Consider the following 18,812-nt stretch of genomic DNA (forward strand, 5'->3'; position numbering starts at 1 on the left):
ACAAATTATGGTAGACAGCGTGCCCTTTTTACACATTACTTCAGACGGCGTCCCCCTTTTTACACATTACGGCAGACGGCGTCCCCCTTTTTACACATTACGGCAGACGGCGTCCCCCTTTTTACACATTACGGCAGACGGCGTCCCCCTTTTTACACATTACGGCAGACGGCGTCCCCCTTTTTACACATTACGGCAGACGGCGTCCCCCTTTTTACACATTACGGCAGACGGCGTCCCCCTTTTTACACATTACGGCAGACGGCGTCCCCCTTTTTACACATTACGGCAGACGGCGTCCCCCTTTTTACAGAGAGAGGGGGAAAAAAAACCTGCCTGCTGCTGTGTGCGGACGGAGCCGCCGGAGAAGGACAGGGGAGAGCTGCACAGAGGACAAGTGGCTGTCAGCGGGAGGGGAGGACGGAGCCGCCGGACACTTCAAGGTGAGAGCCGCCCAGAGGAGAGAGACGTCTGGTGCCTGTGAGCGGGAGGGGGGGACGGAGCCGGCGGAGCATGACAGGGGAGAGCAGCACAGAGGACAAGTGGCTGTCAGCGGGAGGGGAGGACGGAGCCGCCGGACTCTGGCAGGTGACAGCCGCCCACAGGAGAGACGTCTGGTGCCTGTGAGCGGGAGGGGGGGAACGGAGCCGGCGGAGCATGACAGGGGAGAGCAGCAGTCACCGCAGACCCACCGCTGCTCCCGTCCACGTCTGGGTGATTGGACAAGCGGATCCAGCAGTGGATCCGCAGTCCAATCACAGCTGCCTTGCTGACATGGGGGTGGTGTCCCTGTCAGCGAGGCACTTTTTTCAGTGCCGCTTTCCCACTGGGCTTTTAAAGCCCAGTGCTATGCTCCGCCCCCCGCTCTCTCCCCGTTCCTATTATGTATGGGAGGCACTGCTATCAGTGCCTCCCAAAGTCATTTTATACAATAAAAAATATGGCATTGCATCAAGAAGATACTTATGACATTAATATGTGTCATAAGTATCTTCTGTGTATTATTTTACTAATTAATCACAGGGGAGGCACTGCCTCCCCTGACTGCACGTCCCTGCACCCTTGGGCAGTGGGTAATTGGTACTGAACTTTTTGGTAATCTGGGAGTGTCTATCTGGCTGCTTCCACGCTTCACCCATTTGATCCTGCTGAGTCTGAGGAATCAGAAAAACTGCTTTGTGGTTTCTGAGACTCGGATAGATCAAGGACTTCAGGTCCCTTCACTACTTCTTCCTTGACGTTAAGGACCTGTTTACCGCTTCAATAAGGAATTCTAACTCCTTGACCTCCGCATCCTCCTCCTGAGGACTGACCTAAAGTACTGCCTCTACAGACTCCTACAGAATTATGGTGCTCCTTCTTCGAAGGACCTGTCAACAGTGTCCCTTGGAAGACAAAATATAGTCTTTAATCCGTTAATTTCAGAAGATCACAGCAGTAGAGCCTATATGAATTTCTCTTCTCCCAGTCAGCGCCAGTATGGAGAACCTGTCAGCCTGTAACCACAGACCTGAGTGAAATACTAACAAATATTTCCCCCTCTGAAACCGGACTCTTAACATGTCCGCCCCCCATCAGAGAGGATTTCACGCTGCTATCTGTGCACCGGACAGATAAAACAAAATGGCCGAAACGGGGATTTTTTTTTTTTTTTTTTGTAATATGCACCTCGCGGCCCCTGTCCATAACATATCCGGCTGCTTCTGTGAAGCCTGTGCATGCCTGCCTTGTTAGCCCGTCCTGCGTGCCCACCGACAGCTACCCATTACCTCAGAGTCTCCTGTTACAGCGTCCTGTAAACCTACCCAGCTGCTGCTGTCTGTGCACCTGAATCTGACCCGTGACCACCGCTCCGAGCGTCCCGTCCTGGGTCCTTGCACCGCTCTGCCTCCAGGTCTCCGCATCAGCGGCTGTCCTCAGCTGTGCGCCTGTGAAGACTCGCACTGCGCTACCACCCGCGGAGAGTGCCACATCTGCTGCTGGGGGGATTATCCGCCTTGCTGAGCGCAATCCTCTGCTGAGTACTCATTACTTGATGATCTTCTGAGTGAGATGCTGATTCCTTCTGCCGGGATCTTTGTCTAAGTATATACTGTCAAGTATATATTGTGAGCGCCTTCACCCTTTTCCTATAGGCTGGATCAGCCCACTTGTAAATTGCTCCTTTCCTATGCAGGTGTGGTATAGCACATAGACAGTTAAAAGATAGTCATTAGGTAGACACACCGTATGGTTGACAGTCAAGTCAGACGGGGTCATAAGTCAGACACATATATTTTTATTTTATCTTTTAAACCAAATTTGGTGAAATTCGGCTTCGGGCTCTGTGTCTCGCTCCGCTCGCCACAACTTTACTATAAGGTAATAGTTTGTGACCTGGGTAGTAAATGAAGCAAATGTTGTAAGAAAAACAGGAGGGATAGGGGAAGTGGGTGGGGTGGGGGTGATGTGAAGGGGGAGGAGCCAGCTGTGCATAATTCTTTATTTTTACTACATTGTGCTACATCTGGTCTGCATACTTCACACCCCAGCTGTTTAGTTCTCCAATGGATGATAGAGGAAAATAAGAATTTACTTACCGATAATTCTATTTCTCGTAGTCCGTAGTGGATGCTGGGGACTCCGTCAGGACCATGGGGAATAGCGGCTCCGCAGGAGACAGGGCACAAAAGTAAAAGCTTTAGGATCAGGTGGTGTGCACTGGCTCCTCCCCCTATGACCCTCCTCCAAGCCTCAGTTAGGATACTGTGCCCGGACGAGCGTACACAATAAGGAAGGATTTTGAATCCCGGGTAAGACTCATACCAGCCACACCAATCACACTGTACAACCTGTGATCTGAACCCAGTTAACAGCATGATAACAGCGGAGCCTCTGAAAAGATGGCTCACAACAATAATAACCCGATTTTTGTAACAATAACTATGTACAAGTATTGCAGACAATCCGCACTTGGGATGGGCGCCCAGCATCCACTACGGACTACGAGAAATAGAATTATCGGTAAGTAAATTCTTATTTTCTCTGACGTCCTAAGTGGATGCTGGGGACTCCGTCAGGACCATGGGGATTATACCAAAGCTCCCAAACGGGCGGGAGAGTGCGGATGACTCTGCAGCACCGAGTGAGAGAACTCCAGGTCCTCCTCAGCCAGGGTGTGCCCCTGACCAAGTAGCAGCTCGGCAAAGTTGTAAAGCCGAGACCCCTCGGGCAGCCGCCCAAGATGAGCCCACCTTCCTTGTGGAATGGGCATTTACATATTTTGGCTGTGGCAGGCCTGCCACAGAATGTGCAAGCTGAATTGTACTACACATCCAACTAGCAATCGTCTGCTTAGAAGCAAGAGCACCCAGTTTGTTGGGTGCATACAGGATAACAGCAAGTCAGTTTTCCTGACTCCAGCCGTCCTGGAAACCTATATTTTCAGGGCCCTGACAACATCTAGCAACTTGGAGTCCTCCAAGTCCCTAGTAGCCGCAGGTACCACAATAAGCTGGTTCAGGTGAAACGCTGACACCACCTTAGGGAGAAACTGGGGACGAGTCCGCAGCTCTGCCCTGTCCGAATGGACAATCAGATATGGTCTTTTGTGAGACAAAACCGCCAATTCTGACACTCGCCTGGCCGAGGCCAGGGCCAACATCATGGTCATCTTTCCATGTGAGATATTTCAAATCCACAGATTTGAGCGGTTTAAACCAATGTGATTTGAGGAATCCCAGAACTACGTTGAGATCCCACAGTGCCACTGGAGGCACAAAAGGGGGTTGTATATGCAGTACTCCCTTGACAAACTTCTGGACTTCAGGAACTGAAGCCAATTCTTTCTGGAAGAAAATCGACAGGGCCGAAATTTGAACCTTAATGGACCCCCAATTTGAGGCCCATAGACACTCCTGTTTGCAGGAAATGCAGGAATCGACCGAGTTGAAATTTCTTCGTGGGGCCTTCCTGGTCTCACACCACGCAACATATTTTCGCCACATGTGGTGATGTTGTTGTGCGGTCACCTCCTTCCTGGCTTTGACCAGGGTAGGAATGACCTCTTCCGGAATGCCTTTTTCCCTTAGGATCCGGCGTTCAACCGCCATGCCGTCAAACGCAGCCGCGGTAAGTCTTGGAACAGACATGGTACTTGCTGAAGCAAGTCCCTTCTTAGCGGCAGAGGCCATGAGTCCTCTGTGAGCATCTCTTGAAGTTCCACGAGTATAGTTCTTACTCCTCTACGTCTTATAATTCTCAGTACCTTAGGTATGAGAAGCAGAGGAGGGAACACATACACCGACTGGTACACCCACGGTGTTACCAGAACGTCCACAGCTATTGCCTGAGGGTCTCTTGACCTGGCGCAATACCTGTCCAGTTTTTTGTTCAGGTGGGACGCCATCATGTCCACCTTTGGTCTTTCCCAACGGTTCACAATCATGTGGAAGACTTCCCGATGAAGTCCCCACTCTCCCGGGTGGAGGTCGTGCTGAGGAAGTCTGCTTCCCAGTTGTCCACTCCCGGAATGAACACTGCTGACAGTGCTATCACATGATTTTCCGCCCAGCGAAGAATCCTTGCAGTTTCTGCCATTGCCCTCCTGCTTCTTGTGCCGCCCTGTCTGTTTACGTGGGCGACTGCCGTGATGTTGTCCCACTGGATCAATACCGGCGACCTTGAAGCAGAGGTCTTGCTAAGCTTAGAGCATTGTAAATTGCTCTTAGCTCCAGTATATTTATGTGGAGAGAAGTCTCCAGACTTGATCACATTCCCTGGAAATTTTTTTCCTTGTGTGACTGCTCCCCAGCCTTTCAGGCTGGCATCCGTGGTCACCAGGACCCAGTCCTGAATGCCGAATCTGTGGCCCTTTAGTAGATGAGCACTCTGCAGCCACCACAGAAGAGACACCCTTGTCCTTGGAGACAGGGTTATCCGCTGATGCATCTGAAGATGCGATCCGGACCATTTTTCCAGCAGATCCCACTGAAAAGTTCTTGCGTGAAATCTGCCGAATGGAATCGCTTCGTAAGAAGCCACCATTTTTCCCAGGACCCTTGTGCAATGATGCACTGACACTTTTCCTGGTTTTAGGAGGTTCCTGACTAGCTCGGATAACTCCCTGGCTTTCTCCTCCGGGAGAAACACCTTTTTCTGGACTGTGTCCAGAATCATCCCTAGGAACAGCAGACGTGTCGTCGGAGACAGCTGCGATTTTGGAATATTTAGAATCCACCCGTGCTGTCGTAGAACTACTTGAGATAGTGCTACTCCGACCTCCAACTGTTCTCTGGACCTTGCCCTTATCAGGAGATCGTCCAAGTAAGGGATAATTAAGACGCCTTTTCTTTGAAGAAGAATCCTCATTTCGGCCATTACCTTGGTAAAGACCCGGGGTGCCGTGGACAATCCAAACGGCAGCGTCTGAAACTGATAGTGACAGTTTTGTACCACGAACCTGAGGTACCCTTGGTGAGAAGGGAAAATTGGGACATGGAGGTAAGCATCCTTGATGTCCAGGGACACCATATAGTCCCCTTCTTCCTGGTTCGCTATCACTGCTCTGAGTGACTCCATCTTGATTTGAACCTTTGTATGTAAGTGTTCAAATATTTCAGATTTAGAATAGGTCTCACCGAGCAGTCTGGCTTCAGTACCACAATATAGTGTGGAATAATACCCCTTTCCTTGTTGTAGGAGGGGTACTTTGATTATCACCTGCTGGGAATACAGCTTGTGAATTGTTTCCAATACTGCCTCCCTGTCGGAGGGAGACGTTGGTAAAGCAGACTTCAGGAACCTGCGAGGGGGAGACGTCTCGAATTTCCAATCTGTACCCCTGGGATACTACTTGTAGGATCCAGGGGTCCACTTGCGAGTGAGCCCACTGCGCGCTGAAACTCTTGAGACGACCCCCCACCGCACCTGAGTCCGCTTGTACGGCCCCAGTGTCATGCTGAGGACTTGGCAAAAGCGGTGGAGGGCTTCTGTTCCTGGGAATGGGCTGCCTGCTGCAGTCTTCTTCCCTTTCCTCTATCCCTGGGCAGATATGACTGGCCTTTTGCCTGCTTGCCCTTATGGGGACGAAAGGACTGAGGCTGAAAAGACGGTGTCTTTTTCTGCTGAGATGTGACTTGGGGTAAAAAGGTGGATTTTCCAGCTGTTGCCGTGGTCACCAGGTCCGATGGACCGACCCCAAATAACTCCTCCCCTTTATACGGCAATACTTCCATGTGCCGTTTGGAATCTGCATCACCTGACCACTGTCGTGTCCATAAACATCTTCTGGCAGATATGAACATCGCACTTACTCTTGATGCCAGAGTGCAAATATCCCTCTGTGCATCTCGCATATATAGAAATGCATCCTTTAAATGCTCTATAGTCAATAAAATACTGTCCCTGTCAAGGGTATCAATATTTTCAGTCAGGGAATCCGACCAAGCCACCCCAGCGCTGCACATCCAGGCTGAGGCGATCGCTGGTCGCAGTATAACACCAGTATGTGTGTATATACTTCTTAGGATATTTTCCAGCCTCCTATCAGCTGGCTCCTTAAGGGCGGCCGTATCTGGAGACGGTAACGCCACTTGTTTTGATAAGCGTGTGAGCGCCTTATCCACCCTAAGGGGTGTTTCCCAACGCACCCTAACTTCTGGCGGGAAAGGGTATAACGCCAATAATTTTCTATCGGGGGAAACCCACGCATCATCACACACTTCATTTAATTTATCTGATTCAGGTAAAACTACAGGTAGTTCTTTCACACCCCACATAATACCCTCTTTTGTGGTACTTGTAGTATCAGAAATATGTAACACCTCCTTCATTGCCCTTAACATGTAACGTGTGGCCCAAATGGAAAATAAGTTTGTTTCTTCACCGTCGACACTGGAGTCAGTGTCTGTGTCGACCGACTGAGGTAAATGGGCGTTTTAAAGCCCCTGACGGTGTTTGAGACGCCTGGACAGGTACTAATTAGTTTGCCGGCCGTCTCATGTCGTCAACCGACCTTGCAGCGTGTTGACATTATCACGTAATTCCCTAAATAAGCCATCCATTCCGGTGTCGACTCCCTAGAGAGTGACATCACCATTACAGGCAATTGCTCCGCCTCCTCACCAACATCGTCCTCATACATGTCGACACACACGTACCGACACACAGCACACACACAGGGAATGCTCTGATAGAGGACAGGACCCCACTAGCCCTTTGGGGAGACAGAGGGAGAGTTTGCCAGCACACACCAAAACGCTATATTATACAGGGACAACCTTATATAAGTGTTTTCCCTTATAGCATCTTAATATATAATAATATCGCCAAATAAGTGCCCTCCCTCTCTGTTTTAACCCTGTTTCTGTAGTGCAGTGCAGGGGAGAGCCTGGGAGCCTTCCTAGCAGCGGAGCTGTGTAGGAAAATGGCGCTGTGTGCTGAGGAGAATAGGCCCCGCCCCCTTTTCGGCGGGCTTCTTCTCCCGTTTTTCTGACAACCTGGCAGGGGTTAAATACATCCATATAGCCTCAGGGGCTATATGTGATGTATTTTTAGCCAGCATAGGTACTTTCATTGCTGCCCAGGGCGCCCCCCCAAGCGCCCTGCACCCTCAGTGACCGTTGGTGTGAAGTGTGCTGAGAGCAATGGCGCACAGCTGCAGTGCTGTGCGCTACCTCATGAAGACTGAAGTCTTCAGCCGCCGATTTCTGGACCTCTTCTCTCTTCAGCATCGGCGGCGCGGCTCCGGTGACCCATCCAGGCTGTACCTGTGATCGTCCCTCTGGAGCTAGTGTCCAGTAGCCTAAGAAGCCAATCCATCCTGCACGCAGGTGAGTTCAATTCTCTCCCCTAAGTCCCTCGATGCAGTGAGCCTGTTGCCAGCAGGACTCACTGAAAATAAAAAACCTAACAAAACTTTTACTCTAAGCAGCTCTTTAGGAGAGCCACCTAGATTGCACCCTTCTCGGCCGGGCACAAAAACCTAACTGAGGCTTGGAGGAGGGTCATAGGGGGAGGAGCCAGTGCACACCACCTGATCCTAAAGCTTTTACTTTTGTGCCCTGTCTCCTGCGGAGCCGCTATTCCCCATGGTCCTGACGGAGTCCCCAGCATCCACTTAGGACGTCAGAGAAAAAAAGCTATCTTTAGGTAAGAGCAAGAGGTGCTCCATTCTTCCAGTGACCCCTCTAAGTTATGGCACAATGAATATACAAAAGAATACCTCAATACAGTGTACAAGGGGTTTTTCCATAATTGATGGATTGATGTAATGGCATGCATTCAATTCTGAAAAATGCAGAGGTAAAAGTAATCTTGTGCTGAAAGTGTCCTTTCTCAGGAAAGGTGAGCAGTATCTGTGTGATACATATCTGTAATACACTTGTTTCCTTGCACCTTGTAGGTTGTAATGCATCGGAGAGCACAGCTATCAGCAGTTTCTCTGAACTTCCAGAGTCCCTTTTATATCCTTCTCTTCAGTCCGATGTAACACGGTCTACTGCCAGCTCCAGCGATTTCCCGACTCTCCTTCCGCTGGATGTCAATAATATCCTCAAACCCAACTCATTTGAGATGATGAAAATGGATGATCCAGAAGGTAGGGATTGCTTGGTGAAATAGTGTAGACTGGACTATTCCATTCCTAGTGCCAAACTTGCCTCTCTGACAGCCAAATGTCCCATAGAGCCTTTTATTTATGAAGTGTTCACCTGAGGCATGGAAGTGTTTTAAATAGAAGTTTCATCTAATACTATGATACTAGTAAAAAAACAAACACTTTTGGGGGCATGAGAGCAAATGATTCAGAAGATTTAGATAGGACATATGGGCTGTTACTGGCCAATCTGTGTGTCTAAATGGCTTACGGAAAATTGCTTGCCACAATATAAACAAAATAGATGAAAGTATATGGGTGTTGGAGAAGCAGTTATGTAGTGAACCTCTCGCATTACTGGTTAGCGATGCAGACCCTGTTACTGGCATTGAAGCTTTATATGAGCCTTACCATGTACTCTCTGCCTCCTGGTGTTGTGCTCATTTTGCTTAGAAATGTGATATTTCTGTATATCGTTTATGAATGAGGAACATTTTATTTCTGTTGTAGGTCAAATAAGTGGTGACATAATTGACGAATTAATGTCTTCTGATGGTATGTATTATCTTGGGAGTACATCATTTACAGAACCTGTTTAGAATAAGATGTTACATTTATGTGGCTTCATTAGCGTGTACATTGTCATGATTTGCAGACCCCACCCCCATATACATGCAGCTCCCTTCCTACCTGCTCTCACAGCATACTATATTAGTTTGTCTATAAAGGCAGCACTGTAATAGGTACTACCAACTGGATGAGTACAGTAGCAAAAAGCAAGCACTCCATTTAGTGGGTGTTCTACATACTGATAGGTCCACAGTTATCTTGGCTAGTTTGCTGCGCCTAGACACAACATGGTTTATTAACATAAACCCTTCATCTATTGTTATCGGCTGCAATACAATACAGCAGGGGATTAAGTCATTACAGCAGGGGATTAAGTCTGACTGTCCTGGCTCAATCCTATTAAAGGTCAAGATAAACATGGACCCATCTGTATTGTATGCGTGCAGTATATTTTAATGCTGCTTGTTGGACACCAGTAACGTAAACTGTTTTATTTGGTAAAAAGCAGCTGTATTTAGTCTCTGTACCACATGTGATCTGTAACTTTGTTTTATTGTTTCAGTGTTCCCATTGTTGCGGCTATCTCCGACACCTGGAGACGAATACAATTTCAACTTGGATGACAGTGAAGGAGTGTGCGATCTCTTTGATGTGGAGATACTAAATTATTAGATTTAATTCCTATTCTGGATTTTCTGTCTACCTCTATCTGCCTTACAGACAGTAGCATAAATCGTTTTTATTTTTTACTCTTTGGATTTATATAATGTTTTTTTATGTACAGTGAATAGATTTTATAAGTAGAGGATATTCAACTTTTTTTTTTATATTTTTTTTATTATTACTTAAGAGATTTCTAGATCAGATGTTATTTAACAATGGTTAATTGTAAATCTGGTTTTCATAGCGCACCTTTATTTGCTGGTTGATGGCATGAAGCTATTGCGGTACCCATTTCTTGGGTCTGCGCACTGTGTAACGTGTTCCAGGCATCTCCCTTCTGATCCTGTGGGTTTTTTTTTTTTATTGTGTTCAAATTGAACACAGGATAAACTGAGGGACCGATACGTTTAGTTATTTAATAAGTAATAGACCGTTGAGCTGCCTCTCAGATCCACGTACATTGCTGGTTTCGGATGTTGAGGTGCTAGCATTTTGACGCCACTTTGGCTGTTGCTGAGAATTGATTTCTCCCTTATTACAGTAGTTCTAGGATGATCTCCTAGCATGGTACAGGCACTTATCACAGGATCTGTTTTGTACAGAACTGCATTGCTTTTAGGTGATTTACCTTTTGTAGAACAATTCTGTTGGTCACTTTATCACACAATTGTCAATTATATCCCATGACTTGTCAATATGAGACCACTCAGAACAGTGAGCCAGGGATCGTTGTGATCATAAGGTGACAGACTACTGTTACACAAGCAGTTTGTAAGGCTGAACGTTCCGGTACCTGTGCACTGAGGCTAGTCATTACTCGGTCCATGTCCAGTAGATTTGGTAAATCTGTCATTGCTTCAAATAATAGGATCCTTATAGCTAAAGATGCGTTTTATACATGTTAAATGCTGATGCCCCTAGACACTGATTTTACACTTTAAAATGACTGAACTATTGTCATTAACTATAAATCATAAAATCAGGTGCCTCAAACAACTAACACCTTTTGTTGAAATTAAATGTAAAGCACCTGCAGGCGTTGGGAGTAAGGGGTATGCCAATACCCTCAAATAGAAAGAACAATACTTCCTAATTGTGGGGCTGATCCTGTTTGGAGCAAAGCAAAAACATGTAACTTTGCAGCTGGAAAAACAATGGTGTAAATATGTAGGGGGGGGGGGGGGTGTGCTTTGGTTTGCATGCAGCGTAAATGGCTGCTTTTGCATGTAGCCCACAAATACTGAACAGCTTTATTTTTACACTGTAGTTTAGATGTGTTTGGGCACAGCTCTTTCAAAGCTAAGGTGGAATTCAATTCACTGTGGGCTAATTGATCCTACAGGGCTGTTCAGTTGTCCCTGAAGTCAACCTGCAAGTTCCACTTAACTGAGATTTTTTACCCTGCGTTAAATAGCCTGTTTGTGCGAGCTGCAGCAGTGCTAACACTGAAGATGAGCGGGTTCAATTTTACTCGGATCTCAAAACTGCATCTTCTTGTCTCACCGATGTCACGTGTTTTGGATGACCAAATAAGAAAAATCCGATTCTAAGAACTGAGTAAAGCCACAACCCCTCATCTCTAGCTTAATCATACTGTAGGTTTGGGAACTTATCCCAGATTGTGTTAGCACCTGAAAAAGCTAATTTAATGAGTGAAAAATAAAACGAATTGAATAGCCTGAAGCAAAAAGTTAAGGTTTTTTTTTTTTTTCCACGCCTGTAAAATTATTGTTGGGGCTAATTATATTTCCCCCTCCATCCCTGCACATTTTATGTCTCACCTAGCTGCAGGGCAGAATGGTTTTGACAAGATACTTGCAACCAGCACATAATCTGCTCCTGTATATTCTATCATAGGTGGCCTGACATCCAGTGGCCACAGTCTGTATTGCAACTTCAGCTGGACCCACCGGTTCCCTAGTTATTTAGTTGCCACCAGAAGGGTGCTGCAGCTCCAAACAAATGCACTACATATTTATATGGCACCACAAGGGTTCTGCAGTCCCAAACAAATGCATCACATATGTGCTATAATTCTGTCATGTAGACAAACTCCCTTAATCATTGAGTAAAGTCTCATTTAAGTTGGCATTTACATACTAAAGCAGGCATTCCCAACCACAGTCCTCAAGGCACACTAACAGTGCAGGTTTTAGTGATATCCAGGCTTCAGCACAGGTGACTTAATTAGTACCTCAGTTATTTTGATTTAACCATCTGTGCTGCAGCCTGGATACCACTGAAACCTGCACTGTTGGTGTGCCTTGAGGACTAATGACTGGGAATGCCTGCACTAAAGTTTAGGTGTTGAGAACAAATTATTAAAGCATAGAATTCTGTCAAAGTTGTCTGAAATGTAACAGAGTTTTTATCAAAGTACCACGTACAACACTTCCCTAAACTACATAATCTTTGTGACCTAAGCACATGAACCATAAAGATAGCACCTCTGTGTGAATGCAGTCATTGCATATGGGCAAGAGATTAATGGTGGTTTCACCCATGCCTTTAGTTATGTACACTTGCAGTAAAAACAACATAACCTAATAAGCTTAACATCATTGCTAGTTTTTTTTAAACCTAACAGCCTGAGAGGCCATTTTCGGTCGACTGGCATGGTCTCCTCCTCCTGTATCTGTTCAATAGGTTTTTGTTTTGGCAGCAGTTGCAATATCGACACTATTTGATCTATCAGGGTGCAAGTTGCATTTTCAGCAGGGCCTGCCTCTCGTGGCAAAATCTCTCACCTGGAATTTGTGCAGTTCTGTATGCAGACCTACAGGGCTGCAAACAATTGTGCATGTCTGAGCTGTGAAAAGTGTGGTTATCGTTGCACTAACTTGCAAGTGTGAGAACTTTGCCTGCAAATGGATTGACCCCTATACTGCTGACAAAAACAGAATACCTGCACTGATAAAATGGCCAACATGTACATAATGGTAACACCCAATTTCACAAGTGTTACTGATGACAGTCTGTTAACATTTGTTGACTTTGATTGTCAACATTGGAATTGATGAGACGCTGACTACATTCCTAGTGGAATACTAGCAGTGTATATCAGTAGTGGGCTGCCCACGGACACAGACTCTTTGTAACCGTAAATAACCAATGCCTTTATAGAGCTGGGATGGTGTTCTGAGCGAGCCAGGGTACTACCAGGCTATCTGCTACAGGAGGGGCTGTAAGAGGATAAGGATCTCTCTGCCTGGTTCAGCTGAATGCATTTGTTTGTGCACACTTTCTAGTTTACCTTACACAAGCGCAATTTTCAAAACGTGACAAATATTAGACGGCAACAAAAGCATTATTGGCACACATTTTATTTTACAAACTGGTCTGTTTAGTCTGCCAAGAATTTTTTTCGCTCTTTTTTTTAAAGTTTTTTCGTTCCTTTGTTGTAAGTCACTGCCAGGTTACATTCCTTGTTGGGCAATATTAAAGTGCCTTGTAGTAACTGGGTTAACATGCTGTGTATATTGTGTGGCTGTATCTAATTTTCAGCATGTTCACTTTTCTCTGCTCCCTTTTTGTATTGTGCTGATTGTGTATTGTTTTTTTAATAAATGTGTACAGACATTAAGTGGTGTGACTTTATACAGAATGAGGTACATCAAGGAAAGTGATGTGATTATAGCTGGGAGAACAGATCTGCAGCATTGTCCACATCTGCGGGCACGTCTGACGGCTTGGAAATCTAGAAGGAAGAAAATGTGAGACCATGAAAAACCAGTAAAGTGCATACAGAAATCGGCAATATGCACTGATATCTGTGCCCAGTACGTTTTATACTGCAATGCACTATGGCATTACTTCCCAACATCTGCTCCTCAAGGCATACAAAGGGGAAATCCAATTGGGAGTGAAGTTTAGCAGCCTATCTCGCCCAATTTTGGATTATCATGGGTATAAAATTTAAAAAAAAAAAGTGGGTTCAGGGGTTTCAGTGCTGAAAACCCCCAAAGTACATAAAATTATGATACCTGTTGGAAGGGTTTACCCTCCATCTTCCAACTGGGGAGGGGGCTTTTGAGAGATGTAGTTCTCCCAGCAGCCAGTTCCAGGGGGTGGGGGTGGGGTGGGGTTGTCAATCGCACACACATAACATTCACCAAATGAATGTTATTAGGGAAAAAATCAGACTTGCTCTGGAGGTGGGAGACTATATTCTGTGCCATATTTAAATACCAAAACCCTGTGCCGCAGACTGGTTTTTAAAAAAAAAATTTCCGCCGGCAATTGGATGCCCCCATCGAACAGTCCAGGTTCTAAGGATAGCAATGCTTGAGCACAGGAGACTTAATTAGCACCAGTTATTTTGATTTAACCATTGTGCAGAAGCATGGATATCCTAAAAACCTGAACTGTTCATGTGCCTTAAGGACTGCGGTTGGGTAACACTAGTTTACTGTAGTGGTCCAAAAAAGTATCCGCTGTGAAGGGAGGAGGAGTAAGAGGTAGCACCGTGCAGGACAGGGCCTGATCCTGTAGATGCCACTCCAAACATCCTTGAGTGTCCGCGTCTAGCACTAGCGCCAAGGGTTGCTTACCCCTGATTTACAGGATACAAATCAACGACCCACCCAGGTGGGTGTTTTTAGCAAAATGAAATTTTTGTTTTACACATGGGAGAAAACAAATCCTAATCTCTTGAAAATTGGGATGAATGTGACAGTCCAGTCAAAATGGGACAGTTGGGAGGTATGACCAATGTCTCATTTCTATTTTGCTCTTCAGATTTGTACTGGGAAGGACAATCACTGACAACAACGGTTGTATAAGTGAGCGAAGATGCAAAAATGTGGAAAAAGTACACAATCCAGGTTACACAAGCAAAAATGTGTCTGATATGAATGATCCTCGCCATGCATCATTGCTTAAGCTGTGAATTTATATCCATTCCTTTGCAATAAAAGCTAATCCCCAGTTACAGCGAATTTCATGTCATTTTTGGGTACAAAAGCTGCAGTGTGATGGAAATTGGGGTACAAGGTATGGGACAGGTGCATTAGGGTGCTAAGTGAGAAGTGTTTTTAGGCTTGTAGGTGGGAGTAATCTTATCTTTAAAAAAAACTTTTCTAAAGTGGCTTAAAATTACCTAAATATATACTTGCCTATACCCATTTTCTCTGACGTCCTAGTGGATGCTGGGAACTCCGTAAGGACCATGGGGAATAGCGGCTCCGCAGGAGACTGGGCACATCTAAAGAAAGCTTTAGGACTATCTGGTGTGCACTGGCTCCTCCCCCTATGACCCTCCTCCAAGCCTCAGATTTTTGTGCCCGACCGAGCAGGGTGCAATCTAGGAGGCTCTCCTGAGCTTCTTAGAAAAAGTTAGTTTTAGAAGGCGCAGTATACAATATATATGCAGCTATAAGGGAAAACACTTTTTTATAGGTGCTATCCCTGTGATATATAGCGCCCTGGTGTGTGCTGGCATACTCTCCCTCTGTCTCCCCAAAGGGCTTTGTGGGGTCCTGTCCTCTATCAGAGCATTCCCTGTGTGTGTGCTGTGTGTCGGTACGGCTGTGTCGACAGGTAGGATAATGAGGCGGAGCGAATGCCTGTAAATATGTTGTCACCCCCTGCGGGGTCGACACCGGTGTGGTTGAACTTATGGAAGGATTACGTGAAAGTGTCAACTCCTTACATAAAAGGTCGACGACACGGAACAGCCGGCTACTCTGCTTGTGCCTGTTCCAGCGTCTCAAATGTCATGGGGGGCTCTAAAATCGCCCGCTACCTCAGATAACAGACACAGATGTCGACACGGATACTGACTCCAGTGTCGACATCAATGAGACTGGTGTACCCTCCAAATAGGTCCACCCGTTACAGGATTGAGACAATGAAAAATGTATTACACATTTATGATTATACCCCAGGTACCACATAAAAGGGTATTGTGTTTGGTGAGAGAAAACTATTAGTAGTTTTTCCTGCATCTGAGAAATTAAATGAGGTGTGTGAGGAAGAGTGGTCTTCCCCCGGTAAGAAATTGATAATTTCTACAACGGTTATTGGCAGCGTACCCTTTCCCGCCAGAGGATAGGTCACGCGGGGAAACACCCCATAGGGTAGATACAGCGCTTACACGCTTATCAGAAAAGGTGGCACTACCGTCTCCGGGTACGGCCGCCCTGAAGGAACCTGCTGATAGAAAACAGGAGGTTACCCTATAAGATATGGTCACACACTAGGGACATTATATTGCGACCAGCCGTTGCTTCGGCATGGATGTGCAGTGCTCCCACTGCGTGGTCAGATTCCCCGTCGGAAAATAACTATGGATAGGGACAATATTTTGCTGAAAATAGAGCATATAAAAGACGTGGTCTGATACATGCGTGATGCACAGAGGGATATTTGCCGGCTGGCATCAAAAATAAGCGCTAGGTCCATTGCCGCCAGACGGGGGTTATGGACTTGGCAATGGTCAGGCGATGCCGACTCAAATCGGCACATGGATGTTGCCCTATAAGGGGGTAAAACTGTTTGGGGATAGTTTTTCAGACCTCGTTTCCACAGCTACTGCTGGGAAATTAATTTTTTTTTTTTTTTTTGCCACAGGCTACCCCACAACAAAAGAAAGCACCATATCATCAAGTACAGTCCTTTCGGCCCCAGAAAAGCAAGAGGGCTAGAGGCTCATCCTTTCTGCCGAGAGGCAAAGGTAGAGGAAAAAGCTGCAACACACAGCTAGTTCCCAAGAGCAGAAGTCCTCCCTGCGTCCGGTAGGTCCACAGCATGGTGCGGGGGCTGCTCAGGCGGACCCGGGTACGGTGGGGGCCCGTCTCAGATATTTCAGCGGACAGTGGGCTCTCTCACATGGATCCCTGGGTCCTTCAAGTAGTTTCTCAGGGGTACAGGCTGGAGTTCGAGACGTTCTTCCCCACGCCGTTTCCTAAAATCTGCCTTACCGGCACCTCCCTCTGCCAGGGAGACGGTGTTGGTGGATATTCAACACTATAATCACAACAAGTGATTGTCAAGGTGCCCCTCCTTCAGCAAGGAAGGGGTTACTATTCCACAGTGGTTGTGGTACCGCAACGGTTCGGTGAGACCCATCTTGAAATTAAAATACTTGAGAACTTTTATATCAGAAGATTCAAGTTCAAGAATCGCTCAGGGCGGTTATTACGAGCCTGGACGAGGGGGATTACAGGGTCTCCCTGGACATCAAGGATGCGTACCTGCATGTCCCCATTTACCCCCCTCACCAGGAGTACCTCATATGTGGTACAGGACTGTCACTATCAGTTCCAGACGCGGCCGTTGGAGTTGTCCACGGCACCGAAGGTCTTTACCTAGGTGATGATACTCCTTCGCAAGAAGGACGTTTTTATTATCCCGTACTTGGACGATCTCCTGATAAAGGCGAGGTCCAAAGAACAGTTGGTAGTGGGGGTAGCACTCTCGCGGGAAGTGCTACAACAGCACGACTGGATTCTCAATATTCCAAAGTCACAGCTGGTCCCGACGACACGTCTTATGTTCCTGGGAATGTTTCTGAACGCAGACCAGAAAAGAGTGTTTCTTCCAGTGGAGAAAGCCGAGGAGTTGTCATCTCTAGTCAGAGACATCCTAAAACCAGGACAGGTGTCGGTACATCAATGCACACGAGTCCTGGGAAAAATGGTAGCCTCGTACGAAGCATAATTTCATTCGGAAGACTCCACGCAAGGACGTTCCAGTGGGACCTGTGGGACTAATGGTCCGGGTCCCATATACAGATACAACAGCGGATAACCCTGTCAGCAAGAAACAGGGTGTCGCTGCTGCAGAGGGCTCATCTACTAGTGGGCCGCAGATTCGGAATACAGGACTGGGTCCTGGTGACCACGGATGCCAGCCTTCGGGGCTGGGGTGCAGTCACACAGGGAAGAAATTTCCAAGGAGATTTCGCTTCACATAAATATTCTGCAGCTAAGGGCCATTTACAATGCCCTAAGCCAAGCAAGGCCCCTGCTTCAGAACCAGCCGGTACTGATCCAATCAGACGACATCACGGCGGTCGCCCATGTAAACAGACAGGGCGGCACAAGAAGCAGGATGGCGATGGCAGAAGCCACAAGGATTCTCCGATGGGCGACCTACACCCAGGAGAATGGGGACTTCATCCAGAAGTTTTCCAAATGCGGGTAAACCGTTGGGAATGACCACGGGTGGACATGATGGCATCCCGCCTCAACAAGAAGTTGAAAAGATATTGCGCCAGGTCAAGGGACCCTCAGGCGATCGCTGGGGACGCTCTAGTGACACCGGGGGTGTACCAGTCGGTTTATGTGTCTCCTCCTCTACCTCTCATACCCAAGGTACTGAGAATAATAAGAAGGCGAGGAGTGAAAACCATACTCGGGGTTCCGGATTGGCCATGAAGAGCTTGGTACCCGGAACTTCAAGAGATGCTGGCAGAGGACCCTTGGCCTCTGCCGCTCAGACAAGACCTGCTGCAGCAGGGACCCTGTCTGTTCCAAGACTTACAGCGGCTGCGTTTGACGGCATGGCGGTAGAACACCGGATCCTAAAGGAAAAGGGTATTCCGAAGGAAGTCATCCCTACCCTGATCATAGCCAGGAAGGATGTCACCGCAAGACATTATCGCCGCGTTTGGCGAAAATTTGTTGCTTGGTGGGAGGCCATGAAGGCCCCGACGGAGGAATTTCAACTATGTCGATTCCTGCACTTCCTGCAAGCAGGGGTGACGTTTGGGCCTCAAATTGGGGTCCATTAAGGTCCAGATTTCGGCTCTGTCGATTTTCTTCCAGAAAGAACTGGCTTCACTGCCTGAAGTTCAGACTTTGGTTAAAGGAGTACTACATATTCAGCCTCCTTTTGTGCCTCCTGTGGCACTTTTTGGATCTCAATGTGGTGTTGGATTTCCTAAAGTCGCATTGGTTGAGCCACTTAAAACTATGGAGCTAAAGTATCTCGCGTGGAAAGTGGTCATGCTGTTGGCCTTGGCCAGGCGTGTGTCAGAATTGGCGGCTTTGTCATGTAACAG

The 18,812-nt window shown here is 46.9% G+C and overlaps 2 protein-coding genes across 4 annotated transcripts in view; one reads left to right on the forward strand and one right to left on the reverse strand.

Moving 5' to 3' along the window:
• The window catches only part of E2F5 (E2F transcription factor 5), a 122,545-nt gene extending 109,154 nt beyond the window's left edge, over positions 1 to 13,391 (forward strand). Inside the window, exons 7-9 of the mRNA XM_063924037.1 lie at positions 8,384 to 8,578; positions 9,086 to 9,130; positions 9,708 to 13,391. Coding sequence (XP_063780107.1) covers positions 8,384 to 8,578; positions 9,086 to 9,130; positions 9,708 to 9,817 — 350 coding nt within the window. The 3' untranslated portion in view covers positions 9,818 to 13,391. The remainder of the gene's footprint in view (positions 1 to 8,383; positions 8,579 to 9,085; positions 9,131 to 9,707) is intronic.
• The window catches only part of RBIS (ribosomal biogenesis factor), a 28,420-nt gene continuing 22,723 nt past the window's right edge, over positions 13,116 to 18,812 (reverse strand). For all 3 annotated transcript variants that reach the window (XM_063924041.1, XM_063924040.1, XM_063924042.1), the window contains exon 4: positions 13,116 to 13,505. In XM_063924041.1, coding sequence (XP_063780111.1) covers positions 13,440 to 13,505 — 66 coding nt within the window. In that variant the 3' untranslated portion in view covers positions 13,116 to 13,439. The remainder of the gene's footprint in view (positions 13,506 to 18,812) is intronic.

Source organism: Pseudophryne corroboree, chromosome 5 (genome assembly GCF_028390025.1).
Source record: "Pseudophryne corroboree isolate aPseCor3 chromosome 5, aPseCor3.hap2, whole genome shotgun sequence".
Classification (NCBI taxonomy): domain Eukaryota; kingdom Metazoa; phylum Chordata; class Amphibia; order Anura; family Myobatrachidae; genus Pseudophryne; species Pseudophryne corroboree.